General features: G+C 34.6%; 1 protein-coding gene across 3 annotated transcripts in view; it reads left to right on the top strand.

Annotated features, from left to right (window-relative positions):
* LOC128246433 (kinesin-like protein unc-104) overlaps positions 1-12,856 on the top strand; it is a 111,461-nt gene that overhangs the window by 41,588 nt on the left and 57,017 nt on the right. For 2 of the 3 annotated variants that reach the window (XM_052964628.1, XM_052964626.1), the window contains exons 7-11: positions 726-904; positions 3,918-4,029; positions 5,692-5,835; positions 8,542-8,559; positions 9,797-9,875. In XM_052964628.1, coding sequence (XP_052820588.1) covers positions 726-904; positions 3,918-4,029; positions 5,692-5,835; positions 8,542-8,559; positions 9,797-9,875 — 532 coding nt within the window. The remainder of the gene's footprint in view (positions 1-725; positions 905-3,917; positions 4,030-5,691; positions 5,836-8,541; positions 8,560-9,796; positions 9,876-12,856) is intronic. The other variant, XM_052964627.1, reaches the window with a different exon arrangement.

Here is a 12,856-nt window from a genome sequence, read left to right as displayed (position 1 = left end):
TTATAGAGTTTAAGAAAAAGGTATGCTTCTTTCCTGAAAAGGAAAAGTTTTTTTGTATGTCTGGGTTTTTTTTTGTAAAAATTTCATTACTCTGAGTTTCACTGACGATCCTCGTCATTGATATATTGTTTAAACTCCAACTTTTTGATAGTATTGAAACTTTTCAAGACATTCTCATGAAATGTAGAATACATGCTACCGATAAGAATAAGATATGTGTCCCAAGGCCCATCACTCCAGCCTATATGTGTATAATTGTCAGATTATATCCCTTTGCCACAGGAAAAAAATATTTTCATTAACAATCTTAGGCGTACTTCAATAATCTTAAATCTGTATAAATGTCACAAATGCCAAAAAGGTTGTTTTTTTATTGCCTAAACTTTGTGCCCATTTTTAATACTGGTAAAAGTTGAGTTCACACATTTGAGGAACAAAGTTAAAAAATCTGATAATAAGATAATTTCAATTTAGAACTAAAATCGACTAAAGTCATTATTAAAATGAGTCCAAGGTCTTCATGATACTCTCCTTTTTAAAGCATAAGAGTCTTGGGCTGTTTATATATACATATACCCTAAATGTTCTATTAAACGTCCCAGGTGTGTGTAATCATCATCATCATCATGGTTATCGTTATCGTCATTTTTGTTATTATTATTATTATTATTGTTAATTATCATTATAAATATTATTAATATTATCATTAATATCTCCCTTTCTAGGTGAGCTACTTCGAGATCTATTGTGAAAAGGTCAAGGACTTGTTAAACCCGAGTAACAAGGACAATCTACGTGTTCGTGAACATCCATCCCTGGGGCCATATGTGGAGGATCTCTCTAAGCTCGCTGTGCAGTCGTTTGAGGACATCAACAACCTGATTGATGAAGGAAATAAGGCGAGGTGCGTATTGGTGTTTCAGTTTGGTTATTCTGCATTGCCAGGTTTACTCTAGTTACCTTTCTTTTCAATTTCAAAGATTTGCCATATCAGAAAAAAATAACCCAAATTTTCAAACCCCTCTATTTACATTTTAACCATATTTAGTTTTGTTTTGGTGGTGGGGGCGCACATTCAAAGTTGCGCCCCTGAAGTTTCAGAACACTTACCTTGGCCAGTACATCAGTTTTAAAATGTTCTTTTTTAGCTCAATAAAATTGAGGCATTGTCATGGCTTTGGTGTTGCTATTGGCGTCAGGGTTGTGGTGGTCACACACAAAAAATCCTTGGGAATAAGTTCTGGCAAAAACTGTTCAATATATATTCTTTATGAAACTTGGTACACATGTTGAAATAGACAATATGTACAGAAAGGCCCATTATTCTGGCCTCAATAATTTTTTAGTTATTCCCCCTACTTAGTGTTTGCTAAAAAGTGTTCTGGTTAAAGCTTTGAGGCTAGTTCATGGTCTAGTAGAAAAGTGGTTGGTCTGTCAATTTCTGTTGAGATTTCCATGTCAATCAGAATACATTGTACCTTCCGCACTTTAGTGAAATATAACACTACAATAAACTACATGCACTCCCGCTTTATGGCTAGATGTATACACATGTGACTTCTTAATGTAACATTTAATTTGAGAGATTTTGTGATGCCATAAATGTCTGAAATGTGGTCAATTTGAAATATTGGATATTTAACTCATGACATTTCTGTTATTGCTGAATCAGGAACACTTAAATAAATGGATGTCTAGACCTAATTTTATCTTTTATATTTTGATTGATATTTCGTAAAATATTAAAAAACTAAATTAAAAATATTTGCTAAAGAAGTCCATTTTAGTTGAGATTTCAAAGGCAAAGAGATATTGTCAAAGCTGGTTTCGCTGATGAGAATATTTAGTCCATAAGTGTCATACGAACTTCTCAAAATTGCTTATCTCAATGGGCATGAACAATATAGGGATGAAACATGGCGCACATGTTCACTATGTAAATGACCATATGTGTAGGTACTCATGTCCACTATTACAAAGGCCATAGGTGTAGGTACTCATATCCACTATAACAATGCCCATAGATGTAGGCACAAATGTCCACTATGTCAATGGCCATAGGTGTAGGCACACATGTCCACTGTCCGGTATGACAATGGTCATAGGTGTAGGTACACATGTCCGCACACATGTCCACTAAGACAATGGCCATAGGTGTAGGTACACAAGGTCATGTACCCTGTGACAACGGCCATTGGTGTAGGTACACATATCCACACATATGTTGACAATGGCCATAGTAGCACATGTCCACTGTAACAATGGCCAAAGGTGTAGGTACACAAGGTCATGTCCACTGTGACAACGGCTATAGGTGTAGGTGCACATGTCTGCACACATGTCCACTATAACAATGGTCATAGGTGTTGGTACACATGTCCACTATGACAATGGCCATAGGTGTAGGTACACATGTCCACTAAGACAATGGTCATAGGTGTAGGTACACATATCCACTATGACAATGGTCATAGGTGTAGGTACACATATCCACTATGACAATGGTCATAGGTGTAGGTACACATGTCCACTATGACAATGGTCATAGGTGTAGGTACTCATGTCCACTATGACAATGGCCATAGGTGTAGGTACACATGTCCACTAAGACAATGGTCATAGGTGTAGGTACACATATCCACTATGACAATGGTCATAGGTGTAGGTACACATATCCACTATGACAATGGTCATAGGTGTAGGTACACATGTCCACTAAGACAATGGCCATAGGTAGAGGTACACATGTCCATCATGACAATGGCCATAGGTGTAGGTACACATTGCCACCATGACAATGACAATAGGTGTAGGTACACATGTCCACTATGACAATGGCCAGAGTTGTAGGTACACATTTCAGTTATGACAATGTCCATACGTGTAGGTAAACATGTACACAATGACAATGGCCATAGGTTTAGGTACACATGTCCACTATGACAATGGTCATAGGTGTAGGTACACATATCCACTATGACAATGGTCATAGGTGTAGGTACACATATCCACTATGACAATGGTCATAGGTGTAGGTACACATGTCCACTATGACAATGGTCATAGGTGTAGGTACTCATGTCCACTATGACAATGGCCATAGGTTTAGGTACACATGTACATAATGACAATGGTCATAGGTGTAGGTACACATGTCCACTATGACAATGGCCAAAGGTGTAGGTACACCTGTCCACTATGACAACGGCCAAAGGTGTAAGTACACATGTCCACTGTCCGCTATTACAACTGCCATAGGTGTAAGTACACATGTCCACTATGACAATGGCCATAAGTGTAGGTACACAGGTTCACTAAGACAATGGCCAAAGGTGTAGGTACACATGTACATAATGACAATGGCCATTGGTGTAGGTACACATGTCCACTGTCTGCTTTGACAATGGTCATATGTGAAGGTGCACATGTCCACTATGACAATGGCCATAGGAGTAGGTACACATGTTCTCTATGACAATGGCCAAAGGTGTAGGTACACATGCCCACTATGACAATGGCCAAAGGTGTAGGTACACCTGTCCACTATGACAACGGCCAAAGGTGTATGTACACATGTCCACTATGACAATGGCCATATGTGTAGGTACACATTTCCACTATGACAATGACCAAAGGTGTATGTACACATGTCCACTATGACAATGCCCGCAGGTGTAGGTGCACTTGTTCACTATGACAATGGCCATAGGTGTAAGTACACATGTCCACTATGACAATGGCCAGAGGTGTAGGTACACATGTCCACTTTGACAATGGCCATAGGTGTAGCAAGTCATTTTTACTCTGATTACAATTTGTTTTGAGTTATACCCCCTGATCACTTTTCAAAAACAAATGAGCAGCGTTTCTGTGTATAATCACTTTCGTCTCTCATCCATTGTTTTGTATGATTACAGGACAGTAGCATCAACCAACATGAACGCCACCAGTTCCAGATCCCACGCTGTGTTCACAATCGTGTTTTCACAGAGGAAAAAGGACGGACAAACAAAACTGACCGGAGAAAAAGTAAGACAATGGTCTACTGTTAAAATCTTACTGGTGCTCTGGAGAACTCAGTAATTTGAGGAGATGCTTGGGAAAACTCTCAATAATTTCAACTTGTTACTTGATACAAATACACCAGTTTTCACCATTATTGCTTAAGATATTGCAGTATTATGATAGACAATAAGATTTGCACTTTGGAAACTCAGACCCAGAACGTTGGTTAAAATTCGCTTATCTGACAGAAGATACAAGATCATTTTTTCTTTCATCCAGATACAAGAAAATTTATTTCATGTCAGACATAAATGAATTACAGCACTAGCTCTGCGAGCTATTTTCCGACAAAATGCAAATTAAATAACATATCAATAATGCAATGCAGAGCCTGGAAGATAATAAATACATGCTTTCAGATAAGATTAAAAAGTTAAATAGTATTAGCATAATAGTTAAGGCATAGAATAATATCATATTAAATGATTATAGATAAATTGATTCTAAATAGATGAAACATTTTAAACCTAATAAAAAAATGAGAAAATTAAAAATTTCACTGTTGACTATAAGATTTGTTTATTACAACTAATATGACAAGATTATACAGACGATGCATCCAAAAGAATTGAATGAAACAATTTATACTCTAAATTTGATGTTTGATCTGAAGCCATTTTATGCATTGCTGAGGGATTTCAGAATATAAGAACGCTCGATATAACTGAATCGCCAAGAAAATATCTAATTCTGGAAATAAGTCAATATCCATAAATGTCTCGGATATCCGGATCCATGTGGGCGAAAACATGATCCAAGAAAATGGCAACGTCTTTGTACTGGCATATTTCATATCCTAGTGAATGTTTCAAAGACTTCTAGAATATTTTGAGGTCTTCCAGACTGTTGAGTTTTTGGGGAAAATTTCACAATTTTTAGGCAGTATTCTGTGGTCCAGACTGCTTGAAGAAATTTAATTGTTGGGAGATGATCGAGAAACCTTTATCAAGTTTTACAATGGATAATACATGGTTATTCTCCACGTAATATGATTAAAATAGTTGCCTGCGTACAAGAAACCATATTAAGTTTTTGACATTTTCTTCCCAGTCTGGTTCAGGTTCATTTCAGAAGGATCTTCAAATTCATATTATTTTTTAAATGAAATAATATTTTTCCGGATTTTCTGAAAAATTTTCTTTTGTCTTTTAGTATTCAAGTCTGTAATGACTTTGTGTGTTTCAATGTTGGTTTTAAGCAAGCTGATTTTACCACCCAAGGGGTACAAAGGTGAAAAAGAGCATGAATACTATCATCGGTTTGTCTGTTTTTCGAACAAGTCCTATTTACCCTTAATGGCCAAGCTGATTTCTGGCTACTTCCTAACGGAACTGACCCTGTTTTTTACCCAAAAAAATTCACTGAAACTCTCTTCATTTTCAATTATTTTTTATATTTTTTTCAATGTTTATATAATGAATCTCACAATATATTAAATGATGTTTCCAAGTGAAATATTGTACTGCTCTATTCATATTAAACACTCTGTTTGTTCCCAAAATATTTGAAAAAACAACAACATGTTTTTATCCACAAAAGAGCTAAGGGTGTCTTCCCAAGAACTGGTTAAAAGGCCCTGCTTTGTTATGATATTGGAGATTTTAATATTCTTTTTCTAACCTCTAGGTGAGCAAGATCAGTTTGGTGGATTTAGCGGGCTCGGAACGGGCGGACTCAACAGGAGCGAAGGGTACCAGACTTAAAGAAGGGGCCAACATCAACAAGTCCCTGACCACCCTCGGGAAAGTTATATCAGCACTTGCGGAAGTTGTAAGTATTTAAATACAATTGGCGGATTGTTCGGAACTTTGTTAAGTTAACAACGTGATCAGCAATATTGTTGTTAACTTTTGAACGTGAAATGTTTAAAGATGTGCTCACATATTTAAAGATGAACAAGTACAGCAGAAAAGGGCTGTCCCATATCTTGTTTAAAATACAGCATATCAAAATTGTATCCTATGTATAAACTTCCAGAGCAGTTATTATTTTAAATTTAACAAAGATGATGATAATGACGTTCTATACTTTAACATAGTTCAGCTGAAAAAGGCTGTCCCAAATATATCGTAATTCACCTAAGAGTTCGGACACTCTAAATATTCGGACACCCATAATTATTATTATTAAACTTTCAAACTTGTACCACACTTATAGACTGTAAGAAGCAATAATCGTACAGTTATACATTAATCCTGCATAGCAATGTCCATGCTCTCCACGAGATCCTCGTGGGTATAACTGTAAGTTATGTGACGTCACACTTTGATCTGAAGCCGATAGAATGTGTTTATTCAGTTCAATGCATGTATAAAATGGTTTTTTAATTAACTTGATGAAGGATTTACACTTTAATATAGGCGTATTAAATAAGATTATGACCATTGATTACTACGGATAAATTAGTAAGTGGTAAAATGCAAACATGAAGAAAACAGGCAGGTTAAACAAACATGTAAATAAAATGTAAAAATGGTAATTTTCTATGTATTAGGACATAGAAAAAAAAAATTAATTTAAGGTGTCCGAACTCTTAGGTGAATTACGGTAGTTAGAAATACAGCACATCTAAAGTGTATCCTATTAACTTCCAGAGCAGTTATTATTTTAAATTTAACAAAGATGACGATAATGACGTTCTATACTTTAACATAGTTCTGAACAATTGGTCCAATATCTATGACTCGTTTATTTATAACACTTGCGTGTTTTTTTTCTATCAACTTGAAAGCATTGTTTCCAGTATTTATACTGCTTTTGTGACTTGGTCACCATAATACACTTAATGTTCAAAGGTCTTGGAATTGTATTGCAACAGCCAAATGAATGAGAGAAAAATAATCTGTTTGTTAACAAAGAAAAAGACATTTCGATTGACTTGAAGCAAATTATTTATGGTCATAATGTTGCAAATAAATAAGGTTTGACAAACAGGGTTAGCATTTAATGGAATTCTTATTTCAGATTCTTGTACACAATAGATCATTTTTTTCCTAGTAGGCGTTTTACGGTTAACAACCCTTGCCCCATTAAATTGAGATGAAACATGAGAAATTGCAGTACTTAAATTTGTTCTGATGTTAATATTGAACAGTAGGATAACACGCAAAAACATGGAATATATAACAAGATAATTCAAATGGGACATGGATTGAATTCTGTTGCCATAGCAACAGATTTAGAATAGATGAACTATTGATTGGTTCTAGCCTTTCTGAGAAAATGGGCGTCCATATTGTTGAGGCACTGTTGTCTCAATAAATCACAGCCAAATGGGTCTCGAGTGAATAATTGCGTAACCATATATAGCTAAAACAAAATTGTTGTCTGTTGCGTTGCTCTTGGCAAACAAACGTTACGATGTTTATATTGCTGTGCCTCATGTTAAAATTGTTTGGGTTTCTTAAGCGCTTCGTGGAAATTATCACTGATTTATTTTTAGACTTTTCAGTCTTTGCAATAACATTTTAAATCTTGTTCATGCAGGTCCAAATAAACTTGACAAAAAGGCTTGATGGCTGGCACTTTTAGTCTCTCACTCATTCAGTAAAATGAACATAATTATACCAGAAATGTATATTAAAGCTGCACACTCACATATAGAATGTTTTGAAAAGTTTTTTATTTTTTATCTTGGAATGAGCCAATTTTAGCACAAATCCATGGAAACCAGTTATATAAGTTGAAAAAAAAAGATGTTTAATGCATTTTTCTTAAACCGTTAGTAACAGTTAAATATGCCATAAAACATTAATTTTCGAACGGAAATATGAAAATCTACGATCTGATTTTTTGTCAGCAATCTTAAATCATTAGTTTGCAGAAATGTATGCAAAAATTTGCGTTTTCCAAGACAAAAAATTAGTTGTAAAAATGGTATATCTGTGAGAGTGCAGCTTTAAGATCCAAATGTATTAAATTTGAGCCATTGTTTTTTTTTAAAGGTAAACCCTTGAAAGTTGCACAAATGAAACATGATATTAATTTTATTGTATTTCTTTGTTTGACTTGATTTTAATGACCACAACAAAAAAGCATACGATTTGCATACAGTTGAAAAAAAGGGGTTTTCAATTAATATAGCTTAGTAGCCACAAATTTGCTGTTAATAGTGTGCCGTCATATGGCTAATGTTTAGCCCTGAATACTCAGATTAAATCTATCAAGGAATTAATCTAGAGTAAGGATTCTTATAGTTGCATATCTATCTTCAGAATTAAACTGAAAATGAATAGGAAAAATACTGTCAAAACTCGCTTTGTCGAACTCTGTAATCTCGATGTTTCTGGTTATGTCAAACTTTTTTTCAATGTGTTTGGTTTAGTTAGACATGTTGTATTTTGGTTATATCAAAATGTTAGTTATCTCGAAGTATTGTCCAGGGTCCGAAGGACTTTGACAAAGCGGGTTTTGAAGGTAATACGAAGCAAACATAAGATAATTAACATGATTGTGATGGTTTTCTTCATCTTCAAGAGTGCGAAGGATGTATCAGTAAGTTGAGAAATATCCGAATGATCCTGTAAATAATTGTTGTCCTTTTGTGTTTCATAGTTTATTGTGATTTTATCCTGACCTTCCCCTATCACAGTAAAAATGTTATTTGAATACCAGTGGAATTACACATAATACCAGTGTAATACTATTACATACCAGTGGTAAACTTTAACTACACTGGTATTCCAGTAAAATACCACTGCATTTCAGTGCTAAACATAATTGGTCATTAAGTTTGGACCAATGTAATACACTTGTGGTATTTTACTTCTGACCTAAAAGACTTCTGATTCAGTTAAATACAGTAATTAAAGAAAAAAAATCCAATATACCCCATGGATAGGAACCTAACTCCTTAATCCTGCGTGCAGACACATTTGGATTACTTTGTTTTGTTGGCAGTTGCGTCTTCCTCCTTTTTTCCTTTCAGTTGTCTGTGACTTTTGGATTAATAGGTGAAAGGTCAATGTCATGGTGACCTTTACTAGAAAAATATAGGTTCTTTTGACAGGCCACACATCCTACTCACAGAAGTTTAATTCTTATATATCCATACCCCACCCTCACCTCCACCCACCTTGTGTGTAGATTTAGACAGAAGCAGACTATTGTGAAGTGCTCTTTTGTTTTGCATGGATTTGTCATTTAGTAAATGGTAGTCCTCATGCAAAAAGGAGATATGGTTCTGAATGTCACTAATCAAAAAGATTATTATCAGTCTTTTATAATTTAATTTAAAAGTTACGAGAACTTTTCCTATACTTGTATGGGTATAGGTCGACCACTTTTTCCCCATTGGATACACAGATGACATTATTTTTTTGTTATCTCATCTCATAGATTTGGTGTAGTTGTTGTTTTCTGAGGTGTCAGCATGCAAAAGTTTTAACTTTGGCAATATCCGGGAAAAAAGAGAAAATATTTCACATAAAGCATGGTTTAAAGTCTTGATGGCTTTTTTAAAATTACATAAAATGTGATTCCAATCCTTCTGAGTTTATTACGGAGTTTTTGCACATATAATGCTCATTTAATTTTATCTGAGAAAGAAGTGGATCTAAACGAAAAAAAAATATTTTCAGTCAACTACCGAATTAGTATTCTGAGAGACTAGGCTTTCGCTTCAATTATAATACATAAGTAAAAAAATTATTTGAAATAATTATATAAGTATTTTTTGTATTTAATAATCTTACATATACATATAGTTATTTATATGTTTGTTATCTTTTAGGCTACTAAGAAGAAAAAGAAGACAGACTTCATCCCCTACAGGGATTCAGTTTTGACATGGCTTCTGAGAGAAAATCTTGGTAAGTTGGTGGTGACGCAGCTGTTGTTGCTATTGCTGCTGATGTTGCAATTGGCATAAATGATGATGTAGCTGAAAGTGCTGAAGCCCCAAGTCTTACTTTAACTACTGCTGTATGTACACAGCTGTTGTTACTACTGCTGCTGATGTTGCAATTGGTGGTAATGATGATGTAGCTGAAAGTGCTGAAAAACTAAGTCTTCCATTATCTACTGCTGTATGTACACAGCTGTTGTTGCTGCTGCTGCTCCAGATGTTGCGATTGGTGGTAATGATGATGTAGCTGAAAGTGCTGAAAAGCTAAGTCTTCCATAACTGCTGCTGTATAAATTGTTGATGGTGGTGGCGGTGCAGCTGCTACAGCAGCTGATGATTTGCAGACAATGATTGAAATCCCACTGCGCATTGTCCTGCTGATTTTGTGGTTGTAATGAAATTAGGACTAAAAAAATGTCATGTCCTGTGACAGAGCAATTAAGCAAATAGTCATTATCGATAAAAAGAAACCCCACTGTTGTAACAAGATAATTCAATCAGATATCATTTTCCTGTTTACTGACTGCTTTCTCTATGTGGCAAATTCCTGTTTATATTCCGAACACGAGCCATGGGATTTCAAAATTAAACAGATTCATTAAAACTTCTTGCCTAATAGCCATGTGTATTGGTTTCCATAGTAACAAGTGTCCTGACATTTTCTGTTGGTAATTGAGTTGTCTTTAAGTGGCGCTAGAATCATCTAAAGCCTGTGGCAATTAAATAACAAAGTTCATTTTGGTGTCAAATTTGCCCTTTCTTTTTGTCGCCTTGCGAAGTATGGAAGACACCTAGCGATCAGTTTCTCACTCTTGTCTATCCAATCAATAACTTTTAAATGGTTTGGTTAAGAGTCTTCAAACTTGATATGCACATTCAGTTTAAGTAAGAGTTTATTAAGTAATAAGTAACATAAATTTAAATAAGGAAGCAGAGCGCAGCAAAGTAACCATAGTTACTTGTTCATGATGAAATTACTTAACATTCTATCTGAGGCCTAAAAATAAAATACATTTGGTTCGGGTAACCCGACCCTACCTACGGAATAGGCACTGACCCTACCGTTTTTATAGTCAGTTTAAAAAAAAAATGAAAAACTAAAAAAAAAAAAAAAAAAAAAAATAATAATTTTTAATTGCATTTCAATTTGTTGTTTAAAACCTTAAATGCTTACTCAGAAGATAACTTTAACACCATTCTCCAATGATGAAAATGACATTCTTATATAAATCCTAATAAAAAATAAAAATTAAAAGCCTACCTACCCTACCTATTGTTGAAAAGGATGTAACCCTAACCAAACAGTTTATTTTTTTAGGCCTGAGCATGCACAGTTCTTAGCAATTTACCTATTAAATCATGATGAGTCATCTTCAGCAACATGTAACAATTCTTCACAAATAATGGTCAGTAGATGACCTATATTTATTGTGGGTTCAAAGGTCAAAGGACATGTGGTGAACTATACTAGAAAAATCAGGGAGCTCTTGACTGGTAACACATCTGATTTGTGGAATTATATTTTAAGAGAAGTTCTTGATCCCTTTTAATATTTTGAAAATCTAAACAACCCTGACATCTAATCCCGAAGGATACATTTTTATATGTCCATTTTTAGAAAGGGGCGATTTTAGTTTTTGCTGTGAGAGGCTGGCTTGCTGTGTCTAGTATGTTGTCCGATCAATAACTTTAGAAGCATTTGTCCAATTATCATCAAATTTGGTCAGAATGTGTATGGGCATAAAATTTCAGACAAGTTCCATAACCAGCCATATTGCTTGAGTCCCTTAAGAGTATTGTCTCTTGAATTGGCAAAAACTGTATTTACAGTTGTCTGCTTTCTAACATAACTCATTGATTATAGGACGCTAGGGTATAATTTTTAGGACGCAGGCAAAAAGATGTGTGAACAAAAATGAAAACAAATCTTTAAATCGCTAATATGGTATACGTTAATGTGGCTTAACATGCAACAATTTATCACCAAACTTGGTGACCTCAAAGCAAGATTTTTTAAGAGTTTTTTGCTGCAGTTGGCGCTCTTGTTTATGGGTTTTGCAGTATGATGATGGTATTTTTGAACTAAAATACCAAAACTATGATATCTTTAACAAAATTAATTAATTATTAAAGTCAGTTACTAATAAAATTAACAAATATATTTACAATTTTCTGGAGAGATCTTGTATCCTAGTTGTAACCAGACTTACATTATCGAATTAGATGGGGAAAAAAATGTCATAAAATGTCATAAAAACCACAATGAACATTTTTCTGAGACCATTTTTAGCTCGACTATTCGAAGAATAAGGAGAGCTATCCTAGTCACCCGAGGGTCGGCGTAACCACTTATGTTAAAGTTTTTGTAAGAAGTTGTGTACCACCTCAAATATTGACATATGGCTTTGAAACTTTGCACACTTGTTCACCATCATGCCCCCAACCTATACCCAGGAGGAGGTAACTCTATCAAGCATTTTGAAAAAATTATGCCCCTTTTTTTAATTTACGTTAAAGTTTGCATACCACCTCAAATATTTTCCATTCAATTTATGTAAATATCTCAGCACATCATGTATTGCATTGAAATCTAATCTAACAGTGATCCATGCATGTTTCGCCAAAACTTTTCAATCCATACACCAACTGTGACAGCTCATGTTGTTATTCTTGGAGTGTTTTTCACTTAAAACTGTTGTTAGAGCAGATGCAAAGGTAGGCTTAAATGATTCTGAGGTCATGTTTTTTTTTCTGAATCTTATATCATTTAACTTGAAATAACATCAAATATATTTTCTTTCTTGAAAATCCTAACAAACCGTACAGAAGTCTGAAATTTCATCTGTTTAATGACTTCATGCGATCAAAAATAGATAGGCACATGTTTTATTTGAAATTTACGATTTTCTTCAGCCATATCTTATAACTTGATACTGTTTGTTAAAG

Source organism: Mya arenaria, chromosome 9, assembly GCF_026914265.1.
Source record: "Mya arenaria isolate MELC-2E11 chromosome 9, ASM2691426v1".
In the NCBI taxonomy this organism is placed as follows: Eukaryota; Metazoa; Mollusca; class Bivalvia; order Myida; family Myidae; genus Mya; species Mya arenaria.
This window is presented reverse-complemented; position numbering and strand designations above follow the sequence as displayed.